The sequence below is a fragment of the Gymnoscopelus microlampas genome (assembly GCF_963454915.1).
Source record: "Gymnoscopelus microlampas genome assembly, chromosome: 11".
NCBI lineage: Eukaryota > Metazoa > Chordata > Actinopteri > Myctophiformes > Myctophidae > Gymnoscopelus > Gymnoscopelus microlampas.
Genome location: NC_139948.1, coordinates 42,816,596 through 42,834,720, shown reverse-complemented (window position 1 = coordinate 42,834,720; position 18,125 = coordinate 42,816,596). Strand labels below are relative to the sequence as shown.

Sequence of the window (18,125 nt, the reverse complement as noted above, 5' to 3'; positions counted from 1 at the left end):
ATTCTGATTGATGTGTTGTATCTGAACTCAAAGTTTATATGACATAAAGACATACAGAAGGACCGGCTTAGTCGGGCCTCAAAGTTTATATGACATAAAGAATGTACAGTATAGCTGCTTATGGTTTGGGTTCAATGCACATCTGAAGCATCTCACAATATGGAATTCTTCAGCTCCTTATGATAAATTAACAAATGTATTTCTACCGTGTTTCCTCACTGTCATTTCTGGAATTCTTTTATTGTAGTACTGTATATTCTCCAATTAAGAGATGTATTATTGAACTACAGGACTGGCTTAAAGCGTGATAGCTTTTTTATACCGTACTTTGCTCAGTATTTCTCTCTCAGATCCGGCTGTCAATGTGGGTATTTACATTTGTTTAGTTAGATACCGACTATGTGTTATAAACTACACAAAATCCTGAATGTCAATTGAGGTCTGTGAGTGAGTGTACAAAGTTGGAGTGAAGAATGTATTAAGGATAGAAATGTTATAAGGATGTAAAAAAGCATCTACAAATATCACAGAAAAAGGTTTAAATGGAGTTTTGCATTAAAATATAAGACTGATATCATGCCTGCAATACTGTAAAAGTAATCGTTGAACTATTTGATTAAACCTTCATAATAAAACAAACTCCAAAGTTGTTCCATTCTTTTACATGCTTTAGTGTGGCACGCGCGCGCACGCACGCACACACACACACACACACACACACACACACACACACACACACACACACACACACACACACACACACACACACACACACACACACACACACACACACACACACACACACACACACACACACACACACACACACACACACACACACACACACACACACACGCACGCACACACACACACACACACACACAGAAGGAAGTTGTTGCAGTCCAATTTCCCCATCAGCTCCTTAAAAGTAGCTCTAAAGCAGTTGAACTCCGTTTCTTTGACCAGCCAATCATCTCTAGTAAAGCTCCTCAGTACCGACGACTTAAAGAAAACTAATCAAAATGCAAATTAAATAACTTCTCATGAATCAACTTAATAATAACAAAGGTTAACTAAATGGGTGCGCTCCAATCAGCAACCCATCTGTCAAACTTGTTAACAGTATGACATTTAAACTGTTCTGTGTGTAGTTATTTATATTATGTCGTGCTGAAAAGTAATCTTAACTAAATGAATCAGGGGTTGACACTATAGACAGGTTTCCTGTTAGTAAACATGAGAGGATATGACCGCGCAGAGGAGGGGGAAGCCTATAGAGGGCGCCATTACCCGCAGCAGCTCTGGTCAAATGTCCATTCATAAAAGAAATGATCTTCACCGGGTTTAATGAAAGTAGATTAAATTATGCAGTTTGTAATACCTTGTTTACTCAATAAAAATGATTTGTCGGAAGTTGGATCTGTTTGTATATAATAGCAGCATTATGCCTATTATGCCTATAATAGCAGAATTATGGCTATCTAACTCCCGAACATAACAACAGAGTGAACGGCGCAACAATTCGTTTCCCCCGAGCATGCGCAGATTGCGCATTCTGCTCTGTGATGACGTCGCGCGGAAATCCGTCTATAAGGGCTGCCCGACTGCCCCTGGCAGGTAAATAAAACCTTCGGGCAGGTGGAGCTTACTTTCGGGTTGCCCGACTGGGCAAGTGCGCGTTTGAGTGGGGACGCAACCAGCTTTATATCTGTCTAAACACCTGCACGTGAGTGACCAGCCCAGAGCGCTCTGTCCCCCCCTATAATGACATATAACGTGCTGTTTTTAATGTTGCTACACTTGAAAATATAAAATAATAAGTGTGAACCCATAGTCATTATTCATAGCTATTTTGATATTTGGCATAAATATTGAGGTATGACATTTTTTATCACGCAGCCACAGAATTCGCAAGTAGAAAGTAAAAAATATGTGTTAGGAGCTACACCATGAATTTAAAAAATAATAATAATATTTGATATCATATTGTTTATGTCCCTCAAACGTTTTTCAAAAGGTTTGAGCCTAAATCAAGCCTCAGATATACTCATTCCAACTAACTTCTCTCTGGCTTATAAAGCACTTTCACCTGCAATACCACATTGTCCTGTTTGGCACGGGGCGCTATTGAGCCAGTTTGTATGCATGTCATGTCCTGGTTCTGTGTGGAAAAAGTACAAAAAAAAAAAAAGAAAAAAAATGAAAAAAATTAAAAATGTTTTTTTTTTTTTTTTTTTTTTTTTTTGGATTTTTTTTTTGGGGTTAGAACTGAAAAACGGGAGGAATTGTTCCCAGACGTGACGTAGGGTGGGGGAACAAATCTGACGGACTGTTTTCAGACCAATTTACATGAAAACCACAGATAGCCTATGAAAGCCTGCATGCTCGAAGTCGGGTATTTGTTGGAACAGAAGAGAGGTGGGGGAGACCAAAAACACACAAAAATGAAGAAAAAGTTAAAATTCATGGTGTAGACCCTTTAAATTGACCAGTAATTCAAATTTTACCTACCGTTTTATAATGGACGATTTAGTTTTCGGGCAAGTGGGCATGACCTTTGGCCAAGTAGAACATGACCTGTACTTGCCTGACGGGTAAGTGCCTCTGAGACCTTAGTGTCAAAGGTTTCCACCATGTTTTGCTGACATAATGTGTGGCTGCTGTTGGTGTGGCCATCACAGTCTGCCTGGTATGACACCTGCTAGATGACAAATGGCCCTGCCTGAAGCTCATAGCACAACATCTCCCCTGGCCAAGGGAGGAGTCCCCCTTGCATGAGCGGTAGATTCCTGGTTTCCCACTACATATGGGCATATATATGGGCATATACTGATGATACAGGGATCTCCATATATGGGCGTAAAAAATATAGGCATATATGGCGATCCAGTTGTCCATAACAGCCAATCCGGCAGATAAGCCTTTATATCAGCATGCCTTATATGGGCATGTATGACATCAGGGATCTCTATATGGGCATAAAAGGTACACAGACAGACAGACAGACAGACAGACAGACAGACAGACAGACAGACAGACAGACAGACAGACAGACAGATAGATAGATAGATAGATAGATAGATAGATAAAGAGATCTCCATAAGGACACAGACACAGGTACTCTGAAAAAGGGTAGAATGGGTATTGCATAACCGGGTGGGCATGCATTCTCGTAGGTTGGGCACCGGAACGGACCAGACCGGACCGGATCGGTCTAGTATGTACCAAAACAAAAGACATGATATAACCTTCCCTTGTGTTATTTAGGGCAGTGGTTCTCAAAATGGGATCCGGGCCCCCCGGGAGTCCTTGAGGGAGTTCCAGGGGGTCCCTGGAAATGACTGATAGTCAGGTACCCTTATGGGTCCGTTTGGTTCCATTTGTACACTCTCAGAGTTATGGGGGTCTATGGCCTAAAGCATAACAAACTGGGGGTCCTTCAAATAAAAAAAAGTTTAGAACCACTGATTTACGGAAGCATGTAGAAACATAGTTTAAAAAGACCTTATCTGGACTCTGAGGTTATGAGCAATGATAAAGGCTTGTTAGAATGTGTTGGACATCACTCCCATTATTAGACCAGTACACACTGACCAGTCAGTGACCCAGAAGGTGACAGGCTGGGGGGATCAAACAAAATCAAATTCGGGCTCAACCTGGCATCCTGACCTTTGAGATTAAATCGTAAAAACACGGAAAAAACTGAGCAATTAACCACGTGAGCCCTGGTGTCCCCATTCTGGGGTGAACACTCGGCGGAAATAACAACACACCACGTGGTGAGCTTGTAGATAGGCTATTTTTGGCAAAGATATTCAGTTAAGAGGGAATAAGGAGGGGGGCATAGTATCTATTCTAGTATAGACCCCTGGGGGACTACGGTCAATGAAGTATGTAGGGTTTAAGTGGTTAAGGTGACACACTGTAAATCTATGTGTTCATTTAACTTTGAGAGTGCACGAATGTAACCAAATTGGACCCCTAAGGGTCCTTTTGGTTCACTTTAAAGAATCAGCGAGGAACGCTGTGTTAAGTATTTAGAAGAAATACCATCATTATGTTTTGACAATGTATTTAATGCATTTTGTGTGCATGTATTCAGCCATGCATGGTGCATGGCCTTGTTTGTTTTGTGATTGATGATTCGTCAACAACATTCCTAAGCACATGCTGTACTTTTTTTTTTAAGAGTGAGTGACTTTCATGCACTTTTCCAGCACTTTGGAGGTGCCTAATCAAATTAGGCTGACATATCTAAGGAAAAATCCAAAACAATCAAGCACTTTCCAGGAATACATTGCGAATTCAAGCACATTTCTAACCTTGAAAGCACAACGTTTAAAATTACATTCCAGACTCTGTATGACGCCTTTAAGTAAGTGGTGTGCTAGGCTAAGTGATACTCTTTGGTTTAACAAAACGTTTATTGTTAAAAAGGTTAAATCTCTATATTCTGATAGTAAGTGTTTGTTAAATAACAGGGGTCTTCCTGTCTCTCCAGCTCTTTAACACACACACACACACACACACACACACACACACACACACACACACACACACACACACACACACACACACACACACACACACACACACACACACACACACAATTACAAGTCATGTAATGTCTGTGGAGAAGCAGCTCGTGTGCTCTGCTGGAGGCAGCAGCTCACGCAGTCTGGAACAACATCATTATACTGCAGCCAATAAATGTGGACTTGGTTAACTCTGTTGGTGAGGGTCAGCTTTTAGCTCTGCACATAATAAGAGACTGGGATGTTGTTGGGACATTTAGAGACAGTAATTGTTTTGAAAAGTCACCCATTTGAGGATTTTAGCGCTTACGTTTGCTGTTACCGTGTAGAATGAATTTCAGCCATTTAAAAACCCAGCATCCATATACCTTATCCAAAATAGCCCATCTTCAAATAATTCATATACACAGGGTACATCATTGCACAAGCACTTTATTTGGTGTGTTGCCGTGAAACCAGACAACTGAGATAGAAAGATCACAAATTTGTAGGCGAGGTGGAAGAGGTCATTGGAACACCTGACAGTGTGCATGTGTGTGCGTGTGTACGCGTGTGTGTGTGTGTGTGTGTGTGTGTGTGTGTGTGTGTGTGTGTGTGTGAGCGCGTGCATGTGCATATGTGTGTGTGTGTGTGTGTGTGTGTGTGTGTGTGTGTGTGTGTGTGTGTGTGTGTGTGTGTGTGTGTGTGTGTGTGTGCATGCGCATGGGCATGGGCATGGGCATGTGTGTAAGTATATTTGAAAGTATCACCGTGAAGTGTATGGAATATACAGTATCTGTGCAAGTCTACATCAGTTTCGTGTCAGCATTTGTGTGTACAGTATGTGTGCACTTCAACAAACAGTTAAACATAATTATTTCATAATGGCAAACAGAGTCTGCCTAACAGTGACTACAGCTAAAAGAGGCTACAACAGAGAACAGAGATAAATATTGCTTTAGATCAAACAACGGCAGACGTTTAAAGGATAAAGTGGCCTCACCTCTGTGTGAACAGATTTCCGAAGCACAATTGCACTTACAGTAACACCAATTGCACCACCAGAATACTAATTTGTATGCAACGCAGCGGATTAATGACTCTCAGGACGCATACACACGCGCATACGCATGTGCCCGTCTGTACACGTGTAAGCATAATCAATGACAAAAATACCGTTAGAACACAGACCACAGCAACAACCTAGATGCACAGACACTATGGAACCTATGACTTGGGATAACACAATATGGTTATTCAGACGACCACCAGAAGTGGTTGAAAACAGAAATGTGATGAGTTTGTCCACAGGGGTCCCCCTTCGGACAAGGGGGACCCCCCCTCCCCCCCGAAAGAAATCTGTCCACCTAGGCTAGGGCATCTTTGACTTTTATAAATGGTTAATTTTGTGCTAGTACATAGATTATACATTTGTTTTTAATAAAGTGAGAATGTACATTTTACAACACAATCCCTATCAGATATATTCCTCTCCTCTCAGCCAATATTTTGTGCATTTGACATTCCCCATACGCATCTGCAGCTAATAATAGCCCCTGGTTTACGACACAGAGCCACATCTTAAGCTTGTTTCTCACTTGGCAAGAATTTCAGTGATTTTAAAGCACACATACAGTACCAGCCTTTTTTGACATGTGAATCCCTTTTCACTCTTATGCCTGATTCATACCATTGTGATGTTGGCGTTTCCACTTAGATTTTGTAATCTAGGTCCACATTGCCATAAACGCAGCCCCCCACAGTCCAATGCATATGTACGTATGTGGGATTTACTGGATTATACAACATTTTGATTATACAAAATCTAAGTGAGAAGAACACCAACACATTTTTTTTGTGTGGAAAGTTTTGTGTGATTTCAAGGTAACAATCATGAATACACCGATATTATGTCAAAAACCGAAAGAAATATATTTATAAAAAAGTTCCTATGAATCATATGTGACCAAGGACCCACATGTTAAAATCATCTTTAAGGCTGATTGCAGGTGAGACTGACGGTCGGCATTAATTATCTTCTAGCATGAGTATGAGTTTTGAACTGTCAGAGATTACGTTACAGGAATAACACCAATTCACTTTAAGATCCTATCTAAGACACGAACGTCTGTGCATCGAAGAGGACAACGCAAAGAAGGCCACAACTTCACAGAAAGCTGACAATTCTCTATTTGACTCATGTAATGACGTGAGACTCTAAAAATCAATTGAAATAATAATCTAATCCAATTGTACTCTTTAACATCTACTCCAGATATCTATAAACATACACATTATTTTTGTTCAATTCTTCTTTCTTCAAAAGGACAGAGACCACCACAAACACATTCATTGTTTGTTACCTTGAGGTGGTTGTATAAACCTGTTGAGTGGTTCTCAATCTCTACCCATCTCAACAGCAGGGCTGGAAAGATATTATCCCACTTAAAGTACATACTGGTAGGCTACTTGATTTAAATATTGCCCTACTCAAGTAGAAGCAAGATTACTTGTGTTGAAAGCTACTCAATTACAGTGACAAGAGCACTTGTAATTAGTTACATTACACCCAAACCAAGAACCCAATATATTAATGAACATAGTATTTTGAAGTTGTTCTTTGTCCTGATCCATTGTTGGAGAAATCTATCTGATCTTCCCTAAAGTCATTTTCAGCTATAGACTAAATAAACCCACTAAATAAAAATAAATCACCAAGAAATGACTGCCTGGTGCAGACTATAACAAAAAAAGAAAGAAAAGTTTTGAAAATATGAAGTGCAGCATTTGGTTGAGGGTCAAATCCTTTTCAACTTTTACGCACGTTACGTTAGTATGTATCAGAAAGTTCCCTATGTGTTAAATGTAATGAATACAGTTAACATGTCATGGAGTCACTTTACAACAATTCAATAAAACTACCGTTCAATATGGCCACCTCGAGTCAAGAGACAATGATATCATTTTAACAGCAGAAAAAGGGTGTCAACGCATCCATTCATACATTTTGAGTTAAACATATTTATGAGAAATTCTATCCTCATTTATCATAAATAAATAAATAAATACATAAATATATATATATCTTTGCTGGCACAGTATACCTTTAACTCTTTAACCAACCACATAATAATCATCGCCATGAGGCTTTCTAAACTAGACATGGTGCAGTCTTCTAGCATGTGAGGGAATTCTTCATTGGAATCATCACACAAGACCAGCGGTTCTCAACCTTTTCAGGACGTGACTCCACAAAAAAAAAATTGAACTGAGGACCCCCCACCCTGATAAGCACTTGGAATGTAGGAATTGAGGCATTACATTTAGTTTGACTCGCTGCCACAGATAAATATTGTGAAAATAGCAGTCACAACGCCTCTGTTGTGAGCTTCAAAATGTTTGCATCTTTCTTATATTACTTAACAATTTGACCAATGTTTCACCAGCTGTTATAGTAAAGTTTGTTGATTACTTTTGATGCAGTAATTTTTTTCCTTTTCTTTTTGAAGTCCTTAAGTTGCCATCTGGGGACCCCCCCCCCCCAAAAAAAAATCATGTGGGGACCCCGACCCACTGGTTGAGAACCACTGTTCTAGCATGTGAGCGAATTCTTCATTGGAATCATCACAATCATGGACTGCCAGGACAGATTACAGAGACACTTAACAGTAAGGCAACACAGAGCAGAAATAGTGGCCACATACATACACTGCACCAGGCAGCACCAGTGTAGTGGACAGTATATATGATGGTATATGAATTATGAATACCCACGACTCATTACCACTGAAATATATAGGATGTGGGTTCACAGTATACCTATTTACCCTGAAAAGTATGCACACCTCTTCAACACGTACAGATTCATTGCAATAGCATTTCAGTCCTCCGGCGGCACCCGTTTTGTTTTGGTCCAAATTGTAGTATGTTAATACAATATAACTTATACAATTGGGATGGTTGTATTTCGTCTCCAATGCTCTTCTATCGAGACATTTAGATTGTGTCAAAGGTAATGTCTGACCTATAGACACAGGATCTGAAACAAATGTTCAACTGATGGTCAAGATTCTGATGGTCAAAAAAGTCAGCACTCACGCAGGAAACCGGGTTCAAATCCTGGGTATAAGAGCAGAGGCATGGACCCCCCCACCGGTAATAGGCAATGTCTCTGATTAACCACTTCAACCCCAGCATCCGAGCGAAAAGCGAAAGCTTTCCCCACAATAAGAGAAACACACTAGCCCTGAGGGACTTTAAGGGTTTAAGTGGTTAACAGGGCACCAAACAGGGCGCCACTTCAAGGACTGGAGTGATGTGCAGAAAGAACGACAGCATAGAAAAGCACAGCACAACAAAAGATAGCTTTAAAATCTCAACAACAAGTAGTGATTCACAGTGGTGGAAAGTAACTTTACTAGGTACAATTTTGAGTACTTTTACTTTACTTGAGTATTTCAATTTTTGGGATAATTTATACTTCCACTACAAATATTTGAAAGATTTAGTTAGTTACTTTGTAGATTTAGATTATTAGACTATAGACTATTGTATACTATTGTGTACTTTCCTGTGCTTTTTTTTTGCAAACTGCAAATAAAGTATTCAATCAATCAATCATACTTAGGCTATTCAACAATAGCAGATCTACAAGCTCCCAACGTGTCACAATGCGAGGAGTTGTGGGCTTGTAGATCTGCATTTTTTTTAAAGATTCTGAAACTGTTTGAAAGATATTGTGAGGACTTTTTTTGGGGTGCTTTAAGTAGATTTTGATGCCAATACGTACTCAAGTTAAAATTTAAATAAAGGTATGTTTTATATTGTGGTATATTGCTACTTTTACTTGAGTAAAACATCTGAGTACTCCACCACTGGTTATTCAGTGTTCAAGAGCTGAACAGCCAAATGAACAGCAAGTTATTTAATGTTGGTATTTAGCACCAACTACCCCCCCCCCCCCCCCCCACACACACACACACACACACACAATCCCTTGCACTTAAATGTAGGGTAAGTGATTTACTTTGGTTAAAATAAGAGTTAAATAGTTCTGTATTCTGATAGTACTCATTGCTATAGAGTGTTTGTTCAGTAAAAGGAGTTTCCCATGTCTCTCCAGCTCTTTATTAAACAGAAAATGCGTTTTCAGTGCTCTCTCCTGATTGGCTTAAATGTTGTCTCCTACTGTACCTGAAAATGTACTATATTCTGTTTACTGAAGAGCTGGAGAGACCCCTGAGACCAAACAAACGCTCTGTAGCCTTGATTACTATTATAATATAGTACTTTAACCTTTTTAACAAATAAAAAAAGAAATGTACCAAAGAATATCACTTACCCTACCTTTAAGAAACAGTTATTTCTTTTTTTTTGAGCACACAAAACAAAACAACACAAAATAGTATATTGCACGGTCACAAGTGAATTCTGTTGCGATTCAGTTGATAGAACCCTGATGATTAGGCCTTTCTACCAAGCTGAAATACAGTAGAAATACAGTCAGACCCTCAGACGTCCCACCCACAGACTTTTCGTCAAACCATTATATTCAACTTCCATAATAATGAATAAGCTCTACTCCCTGGAAAATAACATGTTGTTCATTGTCTGAAAGCAATTTGAATTTCTGTCTCTTGTTCCACTGGTGGTAGACACTTCACATTCAGCACGTTCACCTCAAGCATAGTGTCCACTCACCAGCAGTTCCTGCTTGTCCAATCTGATGATTTTTTTTTTTTTTCCAAAAATAGCAGATGTACAAGCTTGCTACTTTTGAATAGCCAATGCTAAAATCTAAAATGACACAGATGCTTTCCCTGTTTTAATGGGTTAAGGGAGAAGTTCAGGATAATTCAATGACTATAGGAGCAAGTTTACACAAGGGAGCTGCTACAGTATATAACACAACCTCAGTATCAAAAGCTCATTGACAGCAACACGTGTGCTATGCATTGACAGAGCCTTTCATAATAATTATTTGGATGGGCATTTGAAGGTTTTTTTCACCACAGCCCCAAATTCTACAGTAGCTGCAGTTGGTGGCCAATGATAACATACTATATTGTTGGACCACAACTGGCTTTGTGTACATGTGAATTTGTTGGACTGAATTTTGTTTTATTTTTTCCCCTCTCTAATGTAATTAGAAAAGGGCTGATGGCATTTGACAGCTGGGTGAATGTACCTGTATTATGTGGCTATAAAAGTAGGTTTCATTAATGTACTGCAGTGAAACCTGTACTTTGCGTTTTGGTGAATTTTCCACACAAATTTAAACTCTCAGAATCTGTGATGGTAGTAGTTACCTGATGTTTATATCACTATATGGTCATATATACTGTATAATATATATATATATATATCTCACCTGTCTGAATGTCTTTCCTTTCTATGGTGGTCGGATAAGGCCTTGTAGGTTCTACTGTCATGAAAACCAAAGTGTTCACTTGTCAGCTCACATGTTCATCCAGTAATCAATCATCCGGCATTTCAACCTGTTTGTCAGCCAATCAGACAGAGCTTCTTTTCAGCCGATCATTGGAAGTCAGCAGACATCAGAAGAAGTCAAAAGTTTAGCAGCATGTCCACGATTGCAGTTGAGGTGATGGTTGAGTCCCATCAATATTTTTTTTTATCAATGTGATAAATAAAAAAAAAGCAAAACAAAAAAGACCAAAGGTACTCATCTCCAGGAGTTGCTGTTGCCGTTCTTAGCGCCTGTTTTCAAGGATACATTTAAAGCTCACTTCTCTACCAGGTACTCTGTTGTCATATCTTTTGTTTCAGCAGGTTAACAGCAGAGTTGACGTTGGAGAAGGACAGAGGGGGACAAAGACAGCCATCTTGATGATGCAGACGATGGACTAAAGGGAACTTGCTCCATCTGAGATGGTCACTGCTGGTCATCCCAATAGATGATGAAATGCAAACCTCTTTATCTTTCCCCACCTGCCTCAACAGAAATGAATCCCCTTTGACCCCTCCATTCCTCCTCTTCCTCCTTCTCCGCCCATCCCCACCTCAGACCCAAGAGCCACCGTCGCATCACCCTGACCCAATCATGTGACCTCCAGGGACGCAGGCGAGACTCGATCACATTCGGCCCGGGAGCGCAGGCTGTGCCACTGCTCCACTGGTGTCCTCTGGGAGGCCAGCAGGCGGCGCCAGTGAGACGTTTCAGGTGGACCCGTGGAGAACTGACCGATCACAATGCGGCCCACAAAGTCATTGCTGCTCTTCATGTTGTGGCCATACACTGTCGGTAGAGAGAGCGAGAGGGAGTGAGAGAGAGAGAATGAAGTTAAAAAGTTGTGAACTTTATCGCGTATCAAAATGGTATGAAGCTGAGGTTTTATTCTGTTACTCTTTGAAATGCCACTGCTGTCATAAGGCTATGGTTAAAGCCACTTACATTTAATTAAAGGTATTAGAGAGAAGACGGCATCCAGTTTGTTGCTATATTAATCTGCCAGTTAGCTACTATAGCAAACTCCTACAACTTTACAACCCGAAAAGACAATGCACAATACATATATCTACAAGCCAGTGAAAGTGGCCTGTGTCTGCTCTGAGGAGCGCTGTGAACGGCCACTGTGTGCAGAATAGCTTGCTTACAGCGTCGGAGATCCAGAGCGCGGAATATGTGACCACCCCTCCAGAGCATGGAAAAGAAGCCTGTCATTCAACCATTCGAACCAATGGTCAAAAAGTGACACGAACATTGTCATTCAAGCCAATCAAAACATCACGGTCACTCCTCCTTTTCGACGTGTGTTTCTAGACAGGTTTGCTGTACGAGCTGGTAAAAACGCAGGGTTAAACAGTCTCTTTGAAGGTTTATATTGTTGTGAAATCTTCAAAGTGAAAGTGTTGTCTAATGGGACACAAATGACCGAGTCCATCAACTCTGTGGTGAGAAATGGCCTAGGGGCCCCCTGAAACCCCTTGGGCCCCTGGGCAGGCCTGTTTGGTAATCCACCCATGAAAATGCACCACTTTAATGCTAATGGACACTCAGAAGTTTGGAGACTTGGAGAGCTTACATCACTCACTGTGCTGCGCAATACTATGCATGATGCATGTAGGTCTGTTTATGGCCCAAGAAAACCCCTGGAAAGGGGAGTGGGTGCAGGCAGAAATCCTAATACTTAATGACAGAAGCCACAACACGCCAGAGTCTGTCACTCTGTGGCAAGGACTCATTGGGTGAATCACAGTGACCTGCATATTCCTTTCATATATTGAAGTTTATATATTTAATTTAACAGTTTTAGCTATGAAAACGTTATTTCATTCAATATTTGTTTGCTTACGAGTTAAATATCCTCAAAGAGAAACTTAATAGATTTCAAGATTTTACAGTTTTCTTTTTTCTTGCTTTCTTTTCTTCCTTTTGTTACAAAAAAATCCGTCGATACATTGGTAATCAGTGGTCTTGGACTTCAAAATCCAACACAAAACTCACTCACACAAAATCAAAAAATCACTTCATGCCTGATGTGACTTGTCGTAGGCCCTCTATGGTCTTATAGACTTATATACTTTTGACACCAATCTATCAATTCCTTCAGCTGCTGCTCCGGCACAATCAATAACCCATCTCAGAGAGGCACGGCCTTCATAGTGCCTTTAGTGTAGCTCTACTTGCATTCGTGACGATATGAGGTTGTTGTGCTGTTACTGCTGTTCTGTACCACAGTGGTTCTCAACCTGTGGGTCCACACATTATTTGATTACAGTATAAATGTATATGCACATTTCTAAAGTGACAATTTTTAACCTTTTTAATACTGCAAAAGTTTTAATTCTGTGTCAAAAGTAATCAACAAACTATACTACAACAAATTGTCAAACATTGGCCAAATTGTGAAGTAATATAAGAAAGAGGCAAACATTGGGAAAATAGAAGATCTTGTTTTGAACTTGTAGATCGGCTATTTTCACAATATTTATCTGGAATTGAGTCAAACTATACTGCCTCAACTCCTACAATTCCAAGTGCTTGTCAGGGTTGGGGGGTCCCCAGTTCAAAATACGATTAGTTTGGGGGTCACAGCCAAAAAGGTTGAGAACCACTGCTGTACCATACCTGTTGTTGTTCATCATCATCATCATCATCATCATCAACATCATCATCAACATCATCAATATGTAATCCGCAGGCAATGTCTGGCGTGTCCGCATGTACTGTATGAAGTATGTGTCATTTATAAACACTTGTTAAAGGTAAAAAGGGAAGTGATATTTTGTCTTATGCCTGATTGCATGGGTAGGGCTAAAGTCTTGATATAACTAAAGAACCACTTCACCCATTTTCATAAATATCTTCATGTAGTTCGTCCTCACTAATGCTCATTATAAGATGGTACCATATCTGTCTTTTTTGCATGCATTCGTGTCTGTATCGCCGTGTTTGTGTGTATGAATAATGTGGGCTGTGTCACACCCTCTCATGTGAGACAAGGCCTGGCTAAATTTAGCCATGGTTTGACAATAAGGAGCTGACCCTTATAGGAGAGACACGGGGGGAAGCAAAGTGGTTTGATAAGAGACAGATACAGCGCTGGTTAGGTCTGTTTTCATTCAACAAACTGGACAGACGCAGAGAAAAGAAAGACAATGAAATAATTGCATAATAACTCCCCTATAGCTACCGCTTGTATCTTGCATGCTTGTGCAGAGAATGTGTCACGACTGTTGAGTGTTCTGTGGATGTAGGCTACCACAGTACACACCTCAGACCCAAAAGTTTGATTTAATATCCTCAGTTGTGTGCCGGTGTTGCACATGAAAATACATTTCCATATTCAACTCAGAATTATTATATATATTTTTTAAATATTTTTTTCCCACAAAAACAGGGTGATATTGGTTTTGCAGCCAGTTAGTGCAGTTTGTATTCTATATGCATTTCTATAATGTCTGAATCCAAAGCGCTTTAGCCTACATTGTGTGTTACATTCACCCAGTCACACACACAATCACACGCTGACAGTGGAGGTAATCATACAAGGTACCACCCTCATTGGGAACAGTGGTGTAACATAACTAAGTACATTTACTCAAGTAGGCCTACTGTACTTAAGTACAAATCTGAGGATTTTTTTTCTTTACTTGAGTATTTGAAATTTTCAAGACCTTTACTTCTACTCCACTACATCTCAGAGGCAAATATTGTACTTTCACAATTATTTGAAAACGTTAGTTACTAGTTAGGCTACGTTGCAGATGTTGATTATTATTACAAAACATGCATTAACCACTTCATCCCTATACTTTGGCCATTTGAAAATAGCCGATCTACAAGCTTAAAACACGTCGCGTTGTGAGCTTGTAGATCTGCTATTTTCTAAAGATTTTTTATACATTTTGAACACTTGTGAAATGGGACATTCTGCATATTGAGTACTTTTACTTTTGGTTCTTTAAGTATATTTTGATGCCAATACTTTTGTACTTTTACTCAAGTACATTTTGAATAACGGACTTTCACTTATTTCTACATTGCAGTATTGAGACTTTTACTTACAGTAAGTAAAAAATGAGAGTACTGTTTCCACCACTGTGAGTCGACTCACGTTCAAGGTCAAGACAGGACGATACAGAGCAAGAACCAGACAGAGTATACAGTACACTGTATGACTGTATGAATTCAATACAAACTGGATGCTATTCAAGATTACCATGTGTCTTTCAAATTAATTCCTCTTTCCTTTACAGTCTATTTAATTCATTCTTTTCCCCTCTAAGACTCCTTTGTCTGTTTCTATTCCTGCTTCCCCCTAGGATGGTTTAAAATGTTGTGTAAATACATCCCCTGAGCTGCTGCCACCCAATTACTGCTTAACCTATTAAGACCGGGAACCCATCTGTGTGTCATTTTAAGATTTCTTTGGGCTATTCAAAAATAGCAGATATACAAGCTCATAGCGTGGCACTATGGGCTTGTAGATCTGCCTTTTCTTTTAATCGTGAAGATTTGGGCAAATCTTTGAAGATATATTTTTTAAAGCGGACATTTATAACTCAAATCTTTGCTTCTGGGGATTTTTGAAAAGTTTTTTTTTTTAAAGTATGTTGCTGTATATCAGTGGTTCTCAAACTTTTTCATGTCAAGGACCCCAAAAATTATACGTATTTGGCCACGGACCCCCATTTGAAAATATTTTATTCCAGGGACCCCCCCAGAAGCAAATATTTCAGTTACAAATGTTAGCTTTAAAAAAACACATGCATGTATTCAAAGATTTGCACACATTTTCATGATTTTGTGTGTGTTAACACAGCAGTGAGTCCGTCTGTATCAATTCTGCAGGGAGACAGAGAGACGGCACTTGGAGTACATCTCTAATACACGTGCAGCGTGTCTCAACTGATGGGTCGAGACCCTAAAGTCGGGTGTGTTCAGCAGGAAGTTGCAGTATTTGCATGATGCCACAAAGAGTGATCAAACTGCGATTGAAACATGAATCTTTTGGCAAAGAGCTATCCCACGACCATAACATGACCAAAACCTGCATAAAGCTGTCATGAAATTATATTAGGCGACGAGTCACTTTCACCTCTTTTTGAACGTCTATGTGAAGTGAGTAAGTAAGTAGCCATGTGGCCCGTAGGCAGATATCCCACCCTGGAAAAATGTGTTTGAATATATGAACATATATATGTTTTTATATGACACATAGATGTTTAACATATATGTGGATAATGAGCTATGACACATATATTTCATATAAATCCACATATATGCACATATATATGAACCTGAATATGGCATGTATGCAGCATATATTACGCATATATTTGCCATATATTGGTATATATGTTCATATGTTTAGTAGGCGGGCTCTAGACTGGATCCGGCATTTGCGGGAGATTTATTACCACTCGCAGGTGTCCAGGAGCAGATGCTAATTTCCCGGGAGACTTCCGAGAGAGGTGGGATGTCTGCCCGTAGGTCAGCCATCTCGTGTTTCTGTAACGTGGGGCAGCTTGATGTACAAGTACACCCCCTGGACCTGATGCTAGTCTGTCACAGAGACTTACCCCCCAGTCCAACCCGTTTACCTCCGGCCTATGGTCAATGCCTACACCCCTGCCCGACCACTTCGGTCTGCCACCTCGGGCGACTGATTGCCTCGTCACTCAAGGGTCCTTCTGGTCGATCGGTCACAACTTTTTTCTGTTCTGGCCCCACAGTGGTGGAATGAACTTCCCACTGATGTCAGGACAGCAGAGTCACTGCCCATCTTTCGCCGCAGGCTGAAAACCCACCTCTTCAAGAAACACTACCCTTCCTCTTTGCCTGGCCTACTTGTTGTTAACTAGTTGTACGAACTATTGTTGTATTGTTGTACTGTTTTATCGGATCTTGTTTAATCGATACACTTTTTGTATTAGCTCGTGCTCACTTGATTTTGCTATTTTGTCTCATCTGTTTAAGAAAGTAGGTAGCAGATATATTGCACTTTCACCTTAGCGCTAGGTATACTCTTGGTTGCTTGTTTTTTTACGGGAAATGTACTTAAGACTTCTGGTGATTAGTAGTTTCGTTCCCTACCTATGTTGAATGCACTTATTGTAAGTCGCTTTGGATAAAAGCGTCTGCTAAATGACTAATGTAATGTAACGACAGGGCAGACACTCTTAACAACAAGGCTGAGCTGGTCTGTCTACGTGAACTAGACATATTTCAATCGACCAGGGCAGGATATACATCTCCAGAAACATGAGGGCCATATAAATGACAGTGTATAAATGTAACCAAATGGACTCGTAAGAGTCCATTTGGTTACATTTGTACATTCTCAGAGTTATACTGTACATAACAAATGGACATGATATATCAATAAAGATGTTATTGTGCACTATGCATCATGTACTAGGTTCAGTGTTTGGCTGCTGCATTGTCAAATTCATCCCATTCTCACTAATGGATGAGCTAATTAGCTGCCATTCTACAGCTAATCTTGTTTTCCCTCGGCGAAGCCAAACATTCCACAGCTGATGCCTAATTCTGCGTGAATTTATGTGATTGTCGTCTCCTGCCGAGGTTACATCAGGTATGAAACCACAAACAACAGGTAATTAATCCTGTCTCAGCACAGATTAGCCATGATGGGAAATGATGGTGCGATGGGTGGGAGGATGAGGTCGTGTACAGCTAAATACAAGGTGTTACTTTAAAACATGATGACCCAGTCAAACAGGAGGTTCTGGCACACCAACACAGCAAGACTTTACTGTGTAATTAACCTAGTGCCTCAGTCTGAAGGGGTTGCATATTATGACTTATTACTTTCAATTAAAAAATGATGTCACATTACAATATTACTTTCTGTGTTGGTGTCAGCTAGCCTAGTCTACACCCTCACATTGTATCACACTTTCTGTGTAATGTGTTATATTACTTTTGCCTCACCAAAAAAAAAAACACGCTCAAATGAAGCTCAAAAGGACTAAGCATATTTTTAAATGGAAGAGGGGAGGCGAAATGGAATGGAGAAGAATGACACAATTATGTTATTTGTATTGAAATATTTTAGCAGCCGAAATTTCAATGATGTCATGATGAAACACAAACAACTCAGAAGCAGCAGTACCCTCTAC

At 40.0% G+C, this 18,125-nt stretch overlaps 1 protein-coding gene across 2 annotated transcripts in view; it reads right to left on the bottom strand.

The window, feature by feature from the left end:
• Positions 1 to 10,388: 10,388 nt before the first annotated feature.
• The window catches only part of syt17 (synaptotagmin XVII), a 28,145-nt gene continuing 20,408 nt past the window's right edge, over positions 10,389 to 18,125 (bottom strand). For both annotated transcript variants that reach the window (XM_084071651.1, XM_084071650.1), the window contains one exon: positions 10,389 to 11,772. In XM_084071651.1, the coding sequence (XP_083927777.1) occupies positions 11,576 to 11,772 (197 nt within the window). In that variant the 3' untranslated portion in view covers positions 10,389 to 11,575. The remainder of the gene's footprint in view (positions 11,773 to 18,125) is intronic.